Source organism: Prenolepis imparis, unplaced genomic scaffold, assembly GCF_030444845.1.
Source record: "Prenolepis imparis isolate NDT839.2.m4 unplaced genomic scaffold, iyPreImpa1.0 SCAF_5, whole genome shotgun sequence".
Lineage (NCBI taxonomy): Eukaryota > Metazoa > Arthropoda > Insecta > Hymenoptera > Formicidae > Prenolepis > Prenolepis imparis.
This window is the reverse complement of record NW_028141163.1, coordinates 18,014,495-18,034,903: the sequence shown is the minus strand read 5'-3', so window position 1 is coordinate 18,034,903 and position 20,409 is coordinate 18,014,495. Positions and strand designations below refer to the sequence as shown.

At 38.3% G+C, this 20,409-nt stretch overlaps 1 protein-coding gene across 4 annotated transcripts in view; it reads right to left on the bottom strand.

Moving 5' to 3' along the window:
- Positions 1-20,409, bottom strand: part of Glut4ef (Glucose transporter 4 enhancer factor) — a 96,069-nt gene that overhangs the window by 62,901 nt on the left and 12,759 nt on the right. The window contains exon 1 of one of the 4 annotated variants that reach the window (XM_083038934.1): positions 11,681-12,284. The exons of 2 other annotated variants lie outside the window; for them this stretch is intronic. In XM_083038934.1, the coding sequence (XP_082895060.1) occupies positions 11,681-11,824 (144 nt within the window). In that variant the 5' untranslated portion in view covers positions 11,825-12,284. Of the gene's footprint in view, positions 1-11,680; positions 12,285-20,409 lie in introns of those variants that run through there. One more of the 4 variants, XM_083038935.1, reaches the window with a different exon arrangement.

The window sequence follows — 20,409 nt, the reverse complement described above, 5'->3', positions numbered from 1 at the left end:
TCGATATTCGATATTCATTGGATGGCAAATTTTTTCCTCGTCGAGCGAATTTTGTTTCTGAATTATGATTCATCGTTTGAATAAATGATTTATACCCCATGCTTTTAAGCTGTATCTTGTATAATATAATATATTCAAGCGTAACGTAAGAAATTTTATGCTGAAACGTTGGGAATGCCTCACGGCATTCAACGTCGTAACCTTTGATTGCATACGAAGAACAGACATAACGGGTATTTCTATTCTCATATTTCAGATACGGTCCATAAATTTAATATGCAATTCTCTAACAATTCGTGATTCAGCTTAATGTATCTTATTGTTAGTGTTCTTTTTTGCGGGAGTAGATAAAAAGAAATTTATTACAAGTCGATAAATGTTATTATTTAATCTGTATAATTGAGTACGTGATGCGTTTTGAAAATGTATAGCGCTTTAAATGTATATAAGCACACACTTTATACAAGTCGCGTTATATTTTATTATTTAAATTGCTACGGTATTCAAATTCTTGTTTTACTTGCAAAGATATGTATTCGTCTGGTCACGATTGTTCGGACGAGACGTCTATAAAAAAAACGCAACATGTTTTTTGCCGGTCTGTGAAGCTACATTAGAGTAGTGTTGTAAAAAGTATTTATAGAATAAAAATTATAACGGAATATTTATGGCAATCGAGTTCGTTACCGCGGACAATAATTTCGACAGGATGTTGCACTTATTTCGTAACAAAAATAGACCTTGTTGCGACATTATTATAGCGCATTTCTTTTACATCGATAAGAAAATAATTTTAAAAAATTTTTTTTAAATATTGCGTAACTATTTCTTCTTAAATATTGAATCGTTCATAAATACGATTTTTACAAAACGTAAAAGGTATCACTCTGTTGACGTCACGTACACGCATTGGACTTGTAAAAATATCGTGATAAAATTATGACGATGCGTCGGAAAGAGCTGATTACGCATGACGTCACGCATGTTTGTCGACTTGCGAAGGACGATCTTAACAAACACCGTAGATCCTTCGTCTATTACGAAAAGCCGCTTTTTTAAGGAACTTTTTAGATTAAATCTGCGTGAATTATTTTTCTGCGATTTTGTTCCTGCGTTATTATAACTTAAAAACGTGCTTTATTCTCGACACGATGGTTACGGACTCATCTCTTTTTTCTTTTTTTTTTTTTTTTATGAGTTTTTGCTTCTATTATAAACTTACTTCTTCCCGTGTTAGCGGACGTAGCAATGACGTCAAAAAACATAGAGCAGGAAGAAGAGAGGGGGGAGAGGGAGAGAGAGAGAGAGAGAGAGAGAGAGAGAGAGAGAGAGAGAGAGAGAGAGAGAGAGAGAGAGAGAGAGAGAGAGAGAGAGAGAGAGAGAGAGAGAGAGAGAGAGAGCGCCTTAGAGGTCGCCGCGAGAAAATCGTGACGATGTTCAGAGAGGATTACGGCGTCTCTGACGTCACGACTTCGATCGCCCACGAGCTGCAGATCTCACGAACAATGAAAACTTTTCTTCTGTATTAACTGAAGCTCTCGCAACAGCGTCATTCATACTGCCTCTATGCTTCACTTTCTTGCATAATATCTCCAAGGTTGCACTTCTTGTTCTGTATTTTATTTTTGTCCCACCTTGAACTCCTGTCTATTGTCGTTATATTAAGAAAACTAATAATAACGGTCGATTTAAGTCTTTTTTCGAGATACCTTTACCATGAGAACCTCGCACAGTTTCTCGCGTGAATTGCGATATTACGTAATTATATATATATATATATATATATATATATATATACTCCTCTATTTCTAATTGTGAGTCTATATAAGATTGCTTTATCACGGAACAGATGTTCATCTCACTTTTCAAATTTTTCCTTGCTATCTATGATGTAACTTTCTGTTAAGGTACCTTGTACGATGTCAGGCAACAGTAAACAGGAAATAAACAGAAAATAAACACAGAAAATAGGAACAAGAAATTCAAATATTCCAGAAACCATGTCACGATAAAAATTCTGTATCTATTGCTTGTTGCCTAGCATTTTATACAAGAACTTTTGTGTATTGTTTTTAATTATATAATTTTTTAAAAAATATTTCTTAAGTTATAATTTTTTAAATTTATTTTGCGATATCTGTGCCAATTCGCAATTAATAAGAGTTATATTAAATTCACGTATGCAACATGAGTATATCTTTGCATAATTTAAGCCTTTATTAATCGAAATTTCAGTTATTAGTTATCTTCATTGTGTTATATACGACAATAAGTATATGTTCATCTCGTTAATAAGTAGTTATAAGCAAAACAGGCGTTACGTCACTGAGAGAGAAGCCGGTTATGCTGGTGGTCGCGTATCCAGTCCCGCTTTATATCGTTATATCATCGCGGTATATCAACGTTTGTCAGTTTCTACTAATCATGCTCCATATACCGAAAGTAAAAATAGGATTGTCAGCGGACGTTGCTGTCGCTCTCTCGACGTTAAGCTAACTTCCTTTATCCTCGCGATGACGTCGCGGATATCTTGTCCATAAGGGACCAGTTTTCATCATTTGCCGGCCAAATAGGGATTCAAGGATGACCTTTGTCATTGCCGCGACGAGCCATTGCCGATGAATCAGTTGCTCTTTTAACGCGCGTGTATCTTGTCGTCAACGTATCTCCTCACTGCAGATAAGTCACGTTTTCCTTTGTTTCTCGACGATGCTTTAGATTGACCGGAATTTTCTCTTATCTCTCTGCCTATCTAAATTTTATGGTGGACAAATGGACGAGTCCTGATAACATTATCCGAAAGTGTGATTGCCCGATATATTCGACTTGTTATTATTACTAATTTAGCACGCATTGTCTTAGCTTTTAAACTAAATCGTAAATATATAAAAGCGCAAAGACGCAAAGAATATTTCTAACGTTTACTCAATCAGCGGATAAACTTATCCGGGAGATAACGTTTTTTTTTGGCTTTCATAGCATCGATCATATGTAGATAGGAAGACAAACTTAAGCTACCTGAAAAGAAAGTCGCAGCAGTTTCGAGATTATTTTAATCTACAACTCTGAAACTGGCTTGACAGTTAATATTCGGCGAAAATATTTCCCCGCTAAACAAACATATTATGTATACAAGTTTCATTTTTTGTTTATCAGTCAAAAATATGTCTTAAAGTAAAAGATAACAAGATAACAAGTATTTTCTTCACCACAATCATAACAGTTTCCTCAGTCATCAAGACGCATTAGCTGGAAAGTGAGAGAATAATCTAGAGCGGTATACGTCGAGTCTCGGGTGCAACCGTCTTTGTCTCGACTAGATAGCAGATAAATTTCCCGAAATTTTCCACACCGGGAATGATTCCACAGCGAGATGGATACGAAAACCGCTAATTGCAGCTAACGCACTCGAGTGACTTTCAAGAATCCCCGACGACGTGTTCCAAGATCCAAGGATAAAGCGTCGTAAAAGCGTACTTTACTCGTCATAACTCGCGGATTACGCAGGGTTAAAGCGTCGCTCTCTCTCTCTCTCGCGCCGTCGTCGTCTTTGGGTTAAGTTTCGCCGAATTTCGTGTCTCTATTACGTGTGCGGGAGACATTTCTCCCCGTAGATTTCCAAGATTACCGGCAACTATAACCATCACGCTCGCGCGTCGACTTATATTCGTAATACAGCGGTCATTTATCGCTAACGTCCGGCAAAAACGGAATCGAAATTATTGCGATAATCGTTCTCTGTAACGAGTTGTAAGCTATACGCGAAATTACACGTTGTAACGTTGTACCGCGCACGCGACGAGCTTTCCCCCTCCTTCCCTCCTCCAAAAAAATAAATAAATAAAATCGAATTCGAACGCGATCGAGCAAGAAAGCGTCTAAATTGCGTGTAATTGAGGCGCGAATTGCGAGAGACTCGACAGCGGCTTATCTAAAGAGGGCACTAACAACGCGAATTGTGTCTGCATGCTATCTCCATCGCGAGAGTCTCAAGGATTTCTTTGTTCCGTTGGATCGAGTTCGATCCTCATCACCGCGCTGCGCCGCGCCGACTTATTCCCGCTCGTAACGTAACTGCGTAATCGGGTTTCCACGTGCAGGCTGCACCTGAACGTGAGTAACGAGCGTCTGTTAGAAAAGCGACCACGCGAGAGAGAGAAAATCTAGAAAACGGCCGCTCGACAGCGATTCCGCCAATCGCGAGAAAGGACAAAGCCGCGGCGAGCCGCGGACCTTTGTTATGCGAGGTTGCCTCGCATCAAGGATTCCTCTCTCCACACGGAGATATGACCGAGATTTTGCCGACGCTCTTTCTTACGGTATTATCAACGCGATGATAACATTGATCATATGGAGAAAGAGAACTTGCGATGCTGCATATTAATTTCAAGATTATTTCAATCTTAGATCCCCTTAAACATATTTCTAATTTTTAAGATTTAGCATTTTTAACAGTGAGAATGTAATATACATTTTTTGTTAAATTTTATTAAATTTCTACAACTATTTTATCACAAGAAATCAAATTCCAATGTATAGCATAATTAATTACTAATTTATTGCTGCAATGGTATGTTTAGAATCACGAATTTAATGCTTTTACCAATTAACAGGAAATTGATATTAAAGATGTGAGTACCGACTTAACATTATGGTAGCGCACCTTTATTTCTGAAAAACACTTATAGCTGTAAATATACTTATAATTGTAAACGGAAAAAAAATTGATCACTTAATTGTTAATTAATTGCGTAAAGATAACTACAAAAATAATCAAAAATGCGCTTAATCTTACATTTATATAAAATAACAAGTCAATTATGTTATCACGAAAATTAATTGAGCAATTAATTTTATTACTTATAAATATATAAATAATAAAATTATGAAATGGGCTCACCTGATGGTTTCTCCGCTGTTGCTCGATGCCTTCTCGGGCCTCTTCCTTTCTTGTTTGTCCTTTATTGCTCCTTCATGGCACTCACACGACACTCGCTCGCGAAAACACTGTTAATTACGACCACGCACGCACTAATCACTAGAATACGACGAACGCCCCGCAATTTACATAGCACTCTCGACACGCACTTTATTTTACATCGCGACGGGAGAATGCGAAAATCTCACGGTCACACGAAGCCTAGCATGATCTGTTCCAACATTGGAAAGTCGCGCAAATTCGCACAATATCTATCTCCGTTCTTAACAATATGTACGTATCCTTTACGGCAATTTTACTTCTACTTCCTCTTATGATGCAAGTGAATAGACATATACTTGAAAGTTGAAATTAAAAAAAAAATAAATATTCGCAGAATGTGATATCTAAGAATATGTCATTGCTCTCGTATATCGATTCTGCGCGACTGATTTCGATCGCATAAATCATATATAAATCATAAATCTAAACAGATCATCAATGTATAAGCGCTGAATTTATGATATGTTTTAATAAGTATTAAAAAAAATAAATAATAAAATATATTAAAAATTAATGTAGTTTATTAAATGCGTTTAAATATATAATACTCAAGTCAATACATTTTATATCTGCGATATTTTGTCAATAATTAAAAAATTGAAAATTATATAAAATTATGTCAAGTTAACTCTATAATATCGCGCTCTTTTACGCGACACTGTACAAGTTAATGGCTAATTAAGACACGATAATCATAAAAATTAGTTAAACACGTGAGTTGATAAGCGCTAGTTGTAATTTAATACTTGTAAAAAATAATCAAGTAATACAACGACGCGTAACAATTCTTGTACACTTGGATCTCGCCGCGCAAATGATAACAAAATCATCGTATGTAAATAAAAGCGCGTTATACGATATTTATATACATATATGTGTGTGTGTGTGTGTGTGTGTAAAATATATTAATCTATATTATAAAATACTTCGCACGGTTCGTGTGTCATCGTATTATTTCTCAAAGTATAATCACGATAATTTAAAAGATAGCAAGTGCGATCATTTCCTACGAGTATTACAAATATCAACTCGTGATCGATATCAACTCTGATTAATTAATCTTCCCGATTATCGCGTCTCAAATAGCCATTAACTTGCATGGTATCGCACAGTATGGGGATAAAGTTGCCAATGTCGTTTTCGAATTTCTCAATAGTTAAGGCTTCTGATTACTCGCCGCGGCCATGTTAGATTGTGACGTCAGAAGCAAGAAAATACACGTTGAAAATTCTTGCGTGCCATTTTTAGATAAAAAGATATTTTGATGAAACACATAACTTCAGATGGCTTTAGCACACTTTTAAAATACTCGGAAAACTATTTTTTTTCCTTGACAATCAATCAACAACCGTAAAATGATAGTGATATCAGACTTTGTCATGCGGAATGACTGCGCATGTGCAAAGACTAGACGGACTGGACCTCATATTACGGGTCATTTTACAGCTGTTGATTGATTATAAAAGGAAAAGGATGGTTTTCGAGGTATTTTAAGATTGTGCTAAAGCCATTTGAAGTGCTGTTTCATCGAAATATCTTTTTATTTCAAAATGACACCTAAGCTTAAAACTGCCAAAATAGATCTTAAATAGACTTTATTGAGGAACAACATTCAATACATCTTGCTTCACGTACGTGTATCGATAGAATAACAATAATCTTTCTCTGCGCATCGGTGGCGTTGGTCCTTATCCTTTCCCCTTTCCCGTTACATCTCTCGTTGTAATAGTGTAGTGGGACGTATCCCACTACACCGCACTGGCGTGCCGTCAGGTACGTAAACAAGGATGCGTAGTTGTGTCTTACGGTTGTTATTATATCGAAAATATATTTTAATATTTATCACAGAATATAAATTTCATGCTTATACATTGGTGATCTGTTAAACGCGTAGTTCGTATAATTTATTCGATCGAAATCAATCGCACGAGTCGGCAAAGCAATAATATTCTTATTAGATATCGCATTCTGTAGATGTCTATCTTCGATTTTAACTTGCTATATATGTTGCAATTCATTTGCATTATAATGAAAGATAGTAACAGTGCTGTAAAAATGAAAAAAATGTGTGCGCGTATATTATTCTTTAGCAATAGAAATATGTATATTGTGCGAATTTGACTGCATGATTTTTCAGTAGCAGATCGCATCTTCTAGTGAAGATTTTCGCATTCTTCCATCTTAATATAAAACACCTCGTATATTGGAAATAAAGTGCGCGGCAATCGTCATATTCGGTGATTAGTGTGTATACGTGATCGTAATTAATCGTGTTTTCGCGTGAGTGAATGTCGTGTTGAAAGGATCATGAAGAAGCAATAATAAAGGATAAACAAGAGAGGAGACTCGAGGAGGCATCAGACAATGATGGGAAAAACTATATATGAGATGAGCATTTCTTTCATAATTCTTTCGTTATTTTATAAATTGTTATTTGTTTTTATGAAATTAATTGTTCGTTTATTTTTGTGCTAACATATAGTTTACTCCTGTAACTCCTGTACTTGTGTTGTATATATAAATGTTGATCGAGCATTTTAAATTTATTTCGTGAATAAAAAACTTTATCTTTGAGCAATTAGCAATTAATTTTGATAAATTTTTTTTTATTACTATAAGTGTTTTTCGAAAGTAAAGGTGCTATTTTAATATATGTTAGGTTAGGTTAGGTTAGTACTCCTATCTTAATATCAATTTCTTGCTAATTATAGTAAAAGCAATAAATTCGTGATTAAAGCAACATACTAGCAATAAATTACTACTTGAGTATACTACACAATATACGTCGAAATTTGATTTCTCATCGCGAAAATGCCAAGTTAATAGTGATGAACGATAGGAGTGAAAATTTTGTCAAGATCAGAAAAAATGTCGGAAATAAATCATCGTTTTGTTACTATCCAAAAGTATATAAAAATAAAAGGTTATGGATTAGATAGATAGTAGTAAATAAAAACATAAAATTAATGATGGTGCATTATATTTTCTTAGACTGCTGTGTAACGTGATAATTTATTGTTTTCAGGCAAGATTCAAAATTCATTTCTGGTAAATGGTTCATTAATTTCGACGAATTTAACAATAATATATTTCAATCAGATACAGATAATTAAAACTTACTTAAAGATAGACATGACTAAAAATATTAAAAATAAATGTATATTGTGAAAAAAACATTTTAATCAATCGTTTTCATATTTATAGCCACAATGAGCTATAGGTTCTTTATCTCTCATCGAGATAATTTTAGAATCTTTTTTTTTTAGAATAATCATAGATGTAATAATATCCGCAAATTTTATCGGAACAAGATATTAAGATACACTTATTGGTAACCAATAAAGTATATACATGTACATATAATCATTTTGAAATAAAATTTTACGTTTTAACATAGAGATCAATCATATAAAAAATTTGTGAAAATACTTATAATTTTCATTGGATGTAGCGACAAGAACTATATACTTATAGTACTTACAAGTTTTGCTATGTAACATTATATAATAACATTAGATGTGTAAATATCAGTATCAGTATAAGAAATGAAGAATAAGTTCAAATAGAAAGATAGCTTGTATCTTCAAAGATATTGATTATAGGACCCATGTTCATTAGACTTTTTTTTCTTATTTTGATTAATACTACCTGGTCCCAAAATATGTGACCCTTTTTTTTAACACCCTGTATATTCTTCTGCATGAAAAAAGAAATTCGTTTATCTTAAACAAACAAACTCACACTATCCAATTTATATCGCGCGTAATAATATTTACCTGATAAATGCCTCTATTAGTCAAGAGCGATAGTAAGAGGGACTTTGACTCGATAACTATTCAAATTATCTCAAGTTTACGTTCGTTCATCTGTAAATGATGTCAATTATCAAAATTTGTACGACATAAAAACCAGATGAGTAGAAGGGAACGCGGAAGGCAAACGAAATACGAATGAAAAAAAAATCTAATCTAGTGGCGTAATAAATACTTATCAGAACTTGTCACTGTTGTATGTATACATATATCACGATTGAATGTGGAACATTAATTTATAAGCCGTATCTCTTCTTCATTCCAAGAAATCGAAACATTTTTCAAAAGCATTTAATAAAGTATTTAACGATTATTATATAGCATATTTTCAATATTCTATAATATCACGCAGCACACACAACATTTTCTATAATATCAATATTTTATAACAAAATTTAAATTTTTTCTTATCGTGCGATCACGAGAAAATAATTATACAACTGCTGGATATCTTTTTACTGTGATTTACGTTACTTAATATTCAACAACACGCATCGCCTTGCGTTGTCTTTATCGCTCCTAACGGCTCGCGCCTATCAAGAAATTATAACGTCTGAAAACTTATTTCATCAATATATCATAACTGTATCAAGATAGAGCGGTCAGTCTGCAGTCTAAAGATGCAATCGATTAAACGAATACCATGTGCGTGACGCGTTTTCCGAGCGGTATTAGAAACACCGGTTCTCTCTCTCTCTCTCTCTCTCTCTCTCTCTCTCTCTCTCTCTCTCTCTCTCTCTCTCTTTCGATATAAGCAAATAAAAAACCGCGAGAGCCGGGCAACACAAAGATACTCGACATCATTCCTGTTTATTCGCGCCGCGTGTTACGCGAGATTTGTATCTGACACATCGATAAAGAGCATCTCTTACATACTTGTTCAACACATGCTGACGTACGCGTAAACACATGCTTCATCGCCGCTCGTTTCAATTTTTTTTCCTTTTTTTCTTTCTGTATTGTGTGTTTCCTGGCCGCGAGAATAGAATTCTTATCTATATACAACCCGGTGGCGTAACGACCTGACATTGAAGTCTTGCACGTCTCCCGTTACCGCTGCTTGCGGAGCAATTACCTGACCGAGCTATTTTTAAACTAACCGTTTATATGTATATCGGCAACGACCGAAGCAGCAATCTCGATTTCCGATTTCCCCTTCTCACACAATGTGAAAAAAATTTTGATACTTTTATATTCATATATCCGAGAATGACGAGACCAGACTTGTTATCTCGCGTCTCGTCGCCATTTTAGATTTGTATATCGTTACATTCGGTTCTGATAACATGTCAATGCCATGGTGCAATGTCTCGCAAGATCGATCGTCCTGCATAAGAGATAAAGTGTAAACAAAATATGTGTTCGACAAACGTGCAGAATCATTCACCGAGAATGAAAACAATGATACACGATTCCGATTAAAAATACGAAATAAATTTTATTGGTCAATTATATCAAGTGTTAAAAGATATTCACATAGCAAATACTTTAATATATTTTTATTATATGATTTTCCAGTATTTATTACAGTTTAATTTAATAGAAATCTATCGTTATTAATTCAATTTGTAAATGCTATATTTTTAATTAACATATTTTATTCTTAAATTTATATACTCTTATTAAATTTATATACTTTTATTAAATTTATGTACTTTTAATTAATATTGTATAAGCGACTAATTACAAAAAGTAAGTAGTTTATTTTTTAAATTAATCATAATATAGATAATTTTTTGGGAAAAAAAAAACAAGTGCACATGTGCTATTGTTAAATGGGAAAAAGAACCTTGGCGCGAAATGTAAAAGTATAATTTTTCAATATGATATCTGCCCTGAGCTTTGTCATTGTCGTATCAAGTACAGTGAAACTTACATCTTCGTATTCGCAACGACACATCTCTTATCTCAAGGAGATAAGGCATGCATGATCGATGCTTTGTAGAATATAGATCGCCCGTGGCAAATCACCTGTTAATGTGTTCTCGGAATAACAAACAAAGATATATACGGTGTCGGAAAAAATTATTTTCGCGCGATCGTTAATCGCGTAAGATATTATCGAAGCTTATTCTCTTCGCGTTTTGTGTGTTTTCGCGATGATATTTTGTGTGAGTGACGTGTACATAATATAATTATACTTAATGTAATAAAAATACAGTATTTATAAGAGGAAAAAGATTAACTGAAGTAATAACGAAGATAAATAGATATTGAAATTTTGGAGAAAATTAATTAAAGATACTTAATCACATCGGGTAATCAGTTTCTTATCGTATTCGTATATATGTATAGCGTTCCGTGCTGGTAAATACAATAGGTAGCGTATTGTGTACATTCTTATCGAACTGATTAACCCTCAATTGACATGCAGCAATTGCGAATAATAATCTCCAGATATTTTCCTTCTTATTTTTTACCGAATTTCATGGTGCAACGTTGGTTCGAGAATTTAACGCAATGTTTTCGAGCCGCTTTAAGCCTATTCTACAATGAACGCAAAACGCAAAACGCTAGTCGCAGTGTCACGTATTCACAAATTTTAACCTTTTATGTCACAGTTAAAGCAAGTCGCACTTCTGTTGATAAAGGTTTTCTAATGACTTTTTTAACGAGAAATGATGAGATTAAGTGAAGCGATTGATGAAATGTATTGCATCTGGTCGCATTCGTTTTGCGTCCATTGTAGAATAGGCTTTAGAGCTGTTTTGCCACTTCTGTCTTTCAATTGACTACGACGATTTCATAAATATGTCAGTTGGTCTGTACCTTCGCAATCTATGTCTTATCCTGATGTATTGCGAGAACGATCGTCTCTAGAAAAAGATGCGTAAAGAGCGGATGCTCGTCTAGAAGTGAAAGTCTATGAGGTTGTGTATATATTTACATCATTATTCCTTGCCAATGACACAACGAACGAAAACAGTAGGCGAGTGGAATAGTGGAAACCGTTCTGATGATACCGGCCGGTTTGTCTCCGGCAGAGCCGGCGATCGGTGTCACTGTGTCGAGCTACTACCAATGACGTCATACCGCTGTCCAATCCGTGAATCCCCCCTCCCCCTCCTCTTTACCATCCGCGAGCAACACCATCGCTGAATAAGGAACAAACATGAGCGATTGCCAGCTGGTCTAAAGAGATAATGCGCCGAGCGTACAAGCAAAAAGCGACTAATAAAAAGCATTTATAAGACATTTCCCGATATAAAAGACGCGTGATTAAAAAACTGCTGATTTGCATTAAATGAACGTATGGCGATAATGCAGTAGTCTTTTTTTCAATTGGGTTAATTAAACTGATAATGAGATAAAAAAAAACGCTTTTATAATTTCCGTGAGACTTTTGCTTCCTATAGCATTGCAAGCGATAATAATTAAAATTAATTATTCTACACTGCGACAAATTAATATAAAAATAAAGCGATTGTAAAGCGAGAATATTACGGGATGAAGATAGAGAGTTAATATATATTTTCGTTCAAAAGATAGACACATATCTTTGTGTAAGAAACGATTCATCCTCAGAATAATTGATACTAAATGTGTGATTATATTAGAATTACAATTTTGCAAAAAGTTTTTGAAAAAAAATTGCAAGTATAAACATTTTGTAACCGCGCTTTTTTGCAAGACGCAAATATTAATAAAAAGTAAAAAATATCGCACACTATCGACATACATATCATGAAAGAAGAGATGTTTTTTACGCGTTTTATAAAATCTTTATTCAGAATAAATAAAAGCAACGACAGCTGGTCAACTGATAATTCCTCATTCTGTGACCTTAACGCACTTGTCGTCATCGGTTCTCTTGCGCTACCGGTCTTTTATTATGCGAACGCTCGCGTCATCATCGCGTTCATGTATCACGGAAACTGTCACGGTCGCCCAGCTGAAGCTCCGATCAGGAAGCCATCGGAGAATCGCGATGCTCGTATAAAAAAAATTAATGATTTAATTTATATACATTCTAAACGTCATTGCGTAACGCGACGACCTCGAGATAATTAAATACGTCAGCATTTCGTGTTCCGGCAACGATAATAATTTTTTAGAATATTTAGAATTTCACAATTACATCTGTCGATCGTATACATATGGTATATCGAGATAAGTAGCGAGATGCACGCATCGGTAGCGGATAGGATACTCGCGTATCTTTCACGCGATAAGGGATTTCCGCGTTCAGATCCGTGGCGAGCGAGCGACTTTCTGGGGCGCGGGATTTGTTTCCGTCAATTTCAATAATTGGCCGCGTTTTCCTAGCGATGAATTCTTCATTTCCGTCTAGTTCTTGTCCGAGCGTTTGTTGTACAAGTGAACGGCACCACGCGGAGGAAGAAGAGGAAGCGGGAGGACGTAAGGGTCCAAAAAGCAGGTCACATCGCGGCGATAACGGTAGTCCGTATATATAGCGTTTTGATGCAACGGATGGCATCCACGTGCGGCGGAGAAAGAGAGAGAAGTTCCTCCCTCCCATCCCGCCCTGCCCTCCACCTTTTTATCTAACTCCGGCCGCGCGTGACTATTCCTAGTTACTCCGCGCGGAGTAAAGAACGCGACGAGACGTTACAATGGCGATCCCGAACGCAACTGGCTTTCCCACGCATCATTACAAGTCATTACGCAGTTAGCAATCTTCTGGAAAGTCCGCACGCAACCGAACGTCAGTTTCACGGACTCGTTGCCTCAATCAAGTTTCGTCTAGTTGCTGAAGACGCGCGCGCGACTCTCCAAAGTTTTCGTAACAGAGCAAATATGGAGAATTCGCTCGTAATATATAAAATTTCATTTTTCCTCTCTCTATCCATACTTTTCCTCCCTTTCTAAAAAAAGCATGTTATTGATGTCGCTTTTCCGCGATGCTGATTGGCTGTTTCGATTCACGTTGCGCGTTATATTCATAGCCTCGAGCAGCTGTCATCACGAGGATTAATAGTTTAACAGTTGTTCAAAATAAAATTACAATTATTAAAAATTTAAATCATTACATAAAATCTGATAATGGCGCGCACTGTGTTGTCTAGTCTTAAAAAATAATAATACTCTTCTTATTTCAGAAAATAAAAGTATATATAGTACTAGATGGAGGGAAAACACAAGATTGTTTGCGCTTCCTGTAAAAAACAGGAAAATGCGGCTTGCAATAATTTTACCGTAAGGCTTTATCGGGAGATACCGAGAGATACCGGGATAATTTTTGTACGCTGACGTCATCAACTACCGATGATTACGAAATTGACACGGGGCAAGTTGCTGTTGTCAACACGATCGGGACTCGAATGAGGGGGCGGAGCGCTCTATATATCCCGGTTCCCAATTGTAAAAAGATTAATATTGTACAGTAGATCGTAAAATTATCGGAAATAATTTATTATCTCGCGTATATGAAACGGTCGGCCAATTATATCGGCAGTGTTTTTAATCACAGGGCGAGCAAGCTCGCGTTGTTAACCAACGTTTATCGCCGACGATATAATTATTACGTTTCTCCCCCGTCGTGACGCCTATGGGCAAGTATAAGTTTCTGTAGTAGTAGAACGGCGATGCGATTCTGCATCTATCGAAGGACGTCGAGGGTGTCAACGTTCACTCGCGCGAAAGTGAAAATCTGGGCTGCCGCGCGATCGCTCGTTATGTATATACATATATCTGTATATGTATATCGCTTTTACCAGTCTCTTGTATAATGACGCAACGCTCGAGCGATAGTGTTTGTAATCGACTATGTCGATTGTATATATACGGACGCATCTTATTCTCTTTCTAGTCTTTGTTATCGGATGCACCGGACAACATATGTAACTGACTTATGGGCGACGCCCCCCCGATGCAGCCATATGCGTACGGAAAAACATCCGCATCGATAATTTAACACACACAGGAAGACATAAGACAGAAGGAAAGATGAGAACGAAGAGAAAAATGCTTTGCAGTATAATGAAATCAGACAGATAACGGATGGATGCGAACGAATAAAATCGATAGTGAGTACTACTGTATCGAAAGATGATTATTAGAACATATAACATATACGTACGAGAGATTCCGATGTATAATCGATTTTTCCAATCTCGCGCATTATGTACAGAGCAATAATAAACTCTGAGACAAAGATTGCGAGATATCTATTATCCCGCAAGACCGGTCTTTCTTCAAGATCGCGATCTATATATAACCTCCCTTTTCCCCCCGCCGGAGTCGATTATCCGCGGCACGACTCTCCCGATACACTTTGTTATCGCGAGACGAGAGTGTCAACTCCCGCGCGAAAGTGAAAATCCGGGCTGCGCGAGATACACGCCGCGTTTTCTCATTGTCGGCGCGCGCGGCAACGGCAAAAGGCCGGCCCCCGCGGCGGAATCTAGGCTACGACCCGCTTCGCCGTATCATTTAGGTCATTGGGTTCGGCCGGGTCCAGCGAAACCGGGTAAACGCGACCCACACCCATTGCCATGAGCCATCTTCTCTCTCTCTCTCTCTCTCTCTCTCTCTCTCTCTCTCTCTCTCTCTCTCTCTTCTCCTCTTCTCTCGACGACGCGATTCTCTCCGTCGAGTCTCTTTATATACGCGCCTTTACTCGCGTATATAAACCACGCCGTGGCTCCTCGTCGTACGCAGCGAAAGTTTGTTTTCGTTCCTTCCGCCCCCGCCACCCCCGCTCTTTCGCGCTTTACTGTTGTCGCGTCCTCCTTACCGGAATTCTTTTTTAATCCTCGACCGCTCAATCTAATACGCCGGCGACGAAGAAACGAAGAAGAATGAAACTGACACCGCCGAATGTAGCTTTGGAGTACAATATTCATATTTTTGAAGAATGCATTCGAAATTAAAATACTTAATTTATACATACACGCGTTGTATAAAATTAAAAGCCTCATTAAAATACTTTCTTCGAGAATTGGGACGTTTTAAGCGAGAAAAAGCTTGTCAAAACGAAAAATCTGTCGAAAATCGGGACATGTATAGAAGCATTCGACTATTAAAGCGATGAATGAACGCGTTTAACATCGCATCACCCATCCGGTGAGAAAGAGAGGTAGAGCTGTCTTGTTTCATCGACGAACAGATATAAAATCGCGGATAGAAAGGCGTGTATATACATATAAAAATGAATTGAAGCGCAATCTTAATTCCACGGTGAAGGAGGTAATCCGAAGAGAGAACGCATTAATAATAAGATAGAAGACTTCCACGCGTAACGAGCACGAGAACGCTCGCGATTCCACGCGTGTGATGCATATATACATGCAAATTTGCATTCGAAAGTTAACGAAGTGTAGCGTAAGATATAATGATATCGCGCGATACTGGTGGATTGTGCAGTATATTATGAGAAAATGGTGTACAAGTGGTATGCAATTATGGAACTTCCTACTTTTTGTATCATTTTTTTCTATAAGACTCTGTGGAGATTTACTAGTAGCGGTTTCTATAAAAAAAAATTTTGAACGATGTTCTATTATTCTTTCTGTCGATGAGCTCGGAGCTCCGAGACGAAGTTTCGTGACCGACGTTGATGTGCGCGGCTCGCGTGCATGATATAATACCGTGAAAATGGCAGTTTTCACCTCGTTCGTTATAGCCGCTACCGGTGAGCGATGACGAAATCCATAAACAGCCACCGATAGCCAACATTTACATATTCAGATAGGTTTTTTTTTACTTTTGTGACGGAGTAGCGAGCCGCACCTCGAGAGCGATATACTCCGCCATGACAAACACCGACACGTCGCTCGTACGATTAGTGTAACAATAACACAACACACGCATATATATACACACACACACACACACACACACACACACACACAGAAATGCCAATTATTCACGCTTCAGCGCGCGGGAGAATCATGCCTCTTTTCGCGGAGAAGCGGAGATTCCAACTTCTTCGCACTCTCAACTCGGTCAAGTCGCAAGTGTGGTGTGCAATAGGCATCACACCGGCAATAAAACGCCGCACGCAGTAAACACGATTCCGCGCGCGAATCTCGGTTATTCCACCTATTTTCCCGGCCTACAATTTCTTCGCGGCGTTCAGGCAGCATCCACTGCAAAATCGCTTAAATCGATGAAGCGGAAGAGCTAGCGGTCGGTCGTTTGTCCCACATCGCCTAGACTCGTGAACTCGCGAAACTGTAGTAAATCTGCCGTGCGAATTCACGGCGGAACATTCGGTAAGATGCAACGGCAACGATGCAGAAAAGTCGAGATTTGTAGCGACGAAGCGGCAATGAAATCTCCGCTGTTTTTCTTCGGGAAGATGTCGTTGACAATCGTACAGCGCGAATGAAGACATCTTTTTCACGCGTTATGATTTTTTCCGCGATTGCTGACCGTAAGCCTCTTTCACATGCCAAGTTAATCCCCTCTCGATATAATTTATTTATACGTTATCTTCAAAATTTTTATTTATTTTTCTATTTGCCTGTCAAACACGTTTAGCTATAAATTCAAAGAATTTAGAGTCAATTTTTCTCGAGAAAAATTACAAAAATGAATAAAGAAATTTCCAATGAACGCGAAAAGGAAATGTATATTTTAATTTCTCTCACTGATATATCAATAATTATAAATAATTTTTAATTTAATTTAATTTAGATATAATGATATTTAATATGTTAAAAATATTAAAAACTTGCAACACATGGCAATATTTTTCATCTGTTCTCTCTTCGAAGAAAATGTCCATTACAAATTGCGCAAAGAATCTGTATAACGAAACGTAGTTAGGTCTAGAATACCTCACGTGTCATTAAATACGACACAGTGTAAACTCTCTGATGATTACTGCATTCCGTCAGCTGTTCCTTGACACATTGGCGGATCGAGGCCTCGGCCAATTGCAAGCGCGCGGCATTTCAACACCCGATATCCGATATCCGAAAGGCTAAAATTCTTGGCGTTGATGTATCTGTCGAAACGGATGGAGAAGAACGAAAAACCATATGACGTATATGAAAGCGGTTTAACCACGTGCGCGTTTTAGACAAGGACGCCGGCCGGCGACGCCTCTGCGCGTTCGTATGCGCGTACAATCGGATTACCTTCTCGACCCACTTTTCTGAGAAAGGCCCGACCTCGCTTTTCTCTCCTCGATATAGCGAATGCGCGCCACTTTTCCTCGCGTCCTCGCGTCCTCGCGTTCCATACGGCGTAAACCCAGCTCTTTTCGTGCGTTTGGCCTCGACGTTTTGAGTGATGGCGGTCAAGTTTTACACAACACATTGTTTCCTGAAGCTTTCGAACGGGCGGAAAGCCTCGCATTGTTTGTGTTAGATCCGACAGCGTCGTTGAAAACGATTTTTCCCGCGCGAGCACGTATACTCTCGTCGACGAGAAAATTTCTCCCCGGAAGAAATTCATCGCGCACGAGTGCGCGAAATCAAGAATGACGATATACGAAGAATAAAAAATTTTTTAAAAAGTGCAATTTGTCGTGCCTGTCTCCAATGTTCTCGAAAGGAGAGCCCACTGCGTACTTGGAAAATCGATAAGTGTTACCCTTGAGCAACCAATCGTATAATTTGCGGACAGCTAGATAGGTACGCGCGTCGGTCACTTCCTTCGTCTACGATTGCCATGCACCAGCGACGCAACCGTTTCTACACTAAACATACACACAAACGCGCGGGATTATTGCACGCCGCAAAAAACCCAGCGAATTCAGTCGACGATCAATTTCGCGCTCTATCCCCTACCTCGCCCCGCATCGCCGATATTCCGCTTCTTGCTAATCGTAAATCGCGTCGAGTCGGAGAGTCAAGAAGAAAAAAAAACCACGCATAAAGCTAAAGCGAGGCGTATTATCGCTGCGCAGCAAGATGATTTCCTTGCCGGCTAAGTGGAAGGAATAATAATGACCGCGGGAGAGAGAGAGAGATCGACGGGGAGTCTCGCGGAAGCCGCATGCCGGTGCTCTCTCTTCCCCCCTCCCCTTGTCCCCCTCGGTCCTCTTCCCGTGTCCATGTGTTACCTCCGCACGCACAAGGTTACATTATCGATCATAATTTACGACGCGTACTGCATCGTTACGTCACTGGGACTTCGTTTACGAGCGAGTTATCACCGGGTGGGAGAGCGCGCGAACGTACGTGCCTCGCGAGGCATCAGCTGATTTTACAAACGCGAACTTAAACTTGAAAATATTATAACCGATAAGCTTCTTACGTATATCAGCTCGGTAAGGTAAGACGTGCCTTGGGAACACGTGTATGATGTTACGTGAGTTTTCTCAAAATCAATCAGGAATGCGTGTCCTTTTCGAAAACTAATTAATCTGAATTATTCGTATATGGATGACGAGATTGTGAAAAAAATTGCCAAGTCGAAAAATCCTAAGACAGAGTTATTACTCTCATAAAATTTATTTATTTTATTATTGGATATAATAATATTCAATATAGCACTTTCTTCTATTTATATAAATTGATAATACAATATTTTTATATATAATCTTATAGTACTTTTCACGTTCATATAACGAGACATAAAAATTGAAATATATATTGAATAACTTTTTAACACACAGATTATCATAAAAAATATATATTGAAAAAAAGATGCTCGAAGATTTCGTTTTCAATCAAGTATATATAAGTGCTGAAGTTAATAAAATATAATAGTTTAGATACGCTGAGCCGTAGAAGCTTCGATTCCACTTCCTGCAGCCGATATCTAAACCGTATCGCAGCCTTCATAGCTGCGCGCAACATTTTTACGATCGTATTTTACACGACGCGGGGTATCTTATCACTCTCGCGTTCGAAAACTCAATCTGGAAACATATATTTAAATCCATTTGTCTTGCGTTTGAATAAGTAATTTGCATAAATTTCGCAGTAAATTGATTACGAAAACAGAAAAAGAGCGCGATCTGTCGATTTACGCATCGCGGGGCGTAAAAGAACCGGGCCAAAGTTTTCTTTAGGTTCGCAAATAACGGCAGAGTCATAACACACGTTTCACGATACGAGCATGCGTATGCGACGACGAGCGTGGGCGAGTCAGCAGCGATTATTTCGTTCGACAGAGGAATTGCAGAACGACGACGAAGACGACGACGAAGAGGACGATGATGACGACAGCGACTGAAGCGGGTGAAGGCATACTGACACGCGCGCGTTCCGTTTCGCAATTCCGACTCCTCTCCTTGTCGCGACGACGACGCGCAATTCAACTTATTACGAAGGAGGACCCCGTGTCGCACATCGAATCGCGACGAACCTTCCTTCGCGATCGCGTCGCACCGCTGCAAGCCGTGACAAAGCCGTTCCAATATCCAAGGTGATTGTGCCCAAGCGTGCTAATGGTTGCGACACGACGTCGGCATTCGCCGCGGAATCAAGGGGGAGGAGGAGGGGGGAATCGACTCTCTCGGAGCCGGCCGGCAGCAACTAGCGATGTCAGATTGCAGACGAAACAGCCAGTTTACAACCAGTGGAGGGGGTAGGCTGGCAATGCACAGTGCATTGCCAGTCTACCCCCTCCACTGGTTGTAAACTGGCTGTTTCGTCTGCAATCTGGCATCTCTGCCAGCAACCCGAGGAGAGAACAGGGGTTGCCCTGTACGATCAAGTTTGCGAACTCAATTCGCGTTATGTCGTTCCCAAACTC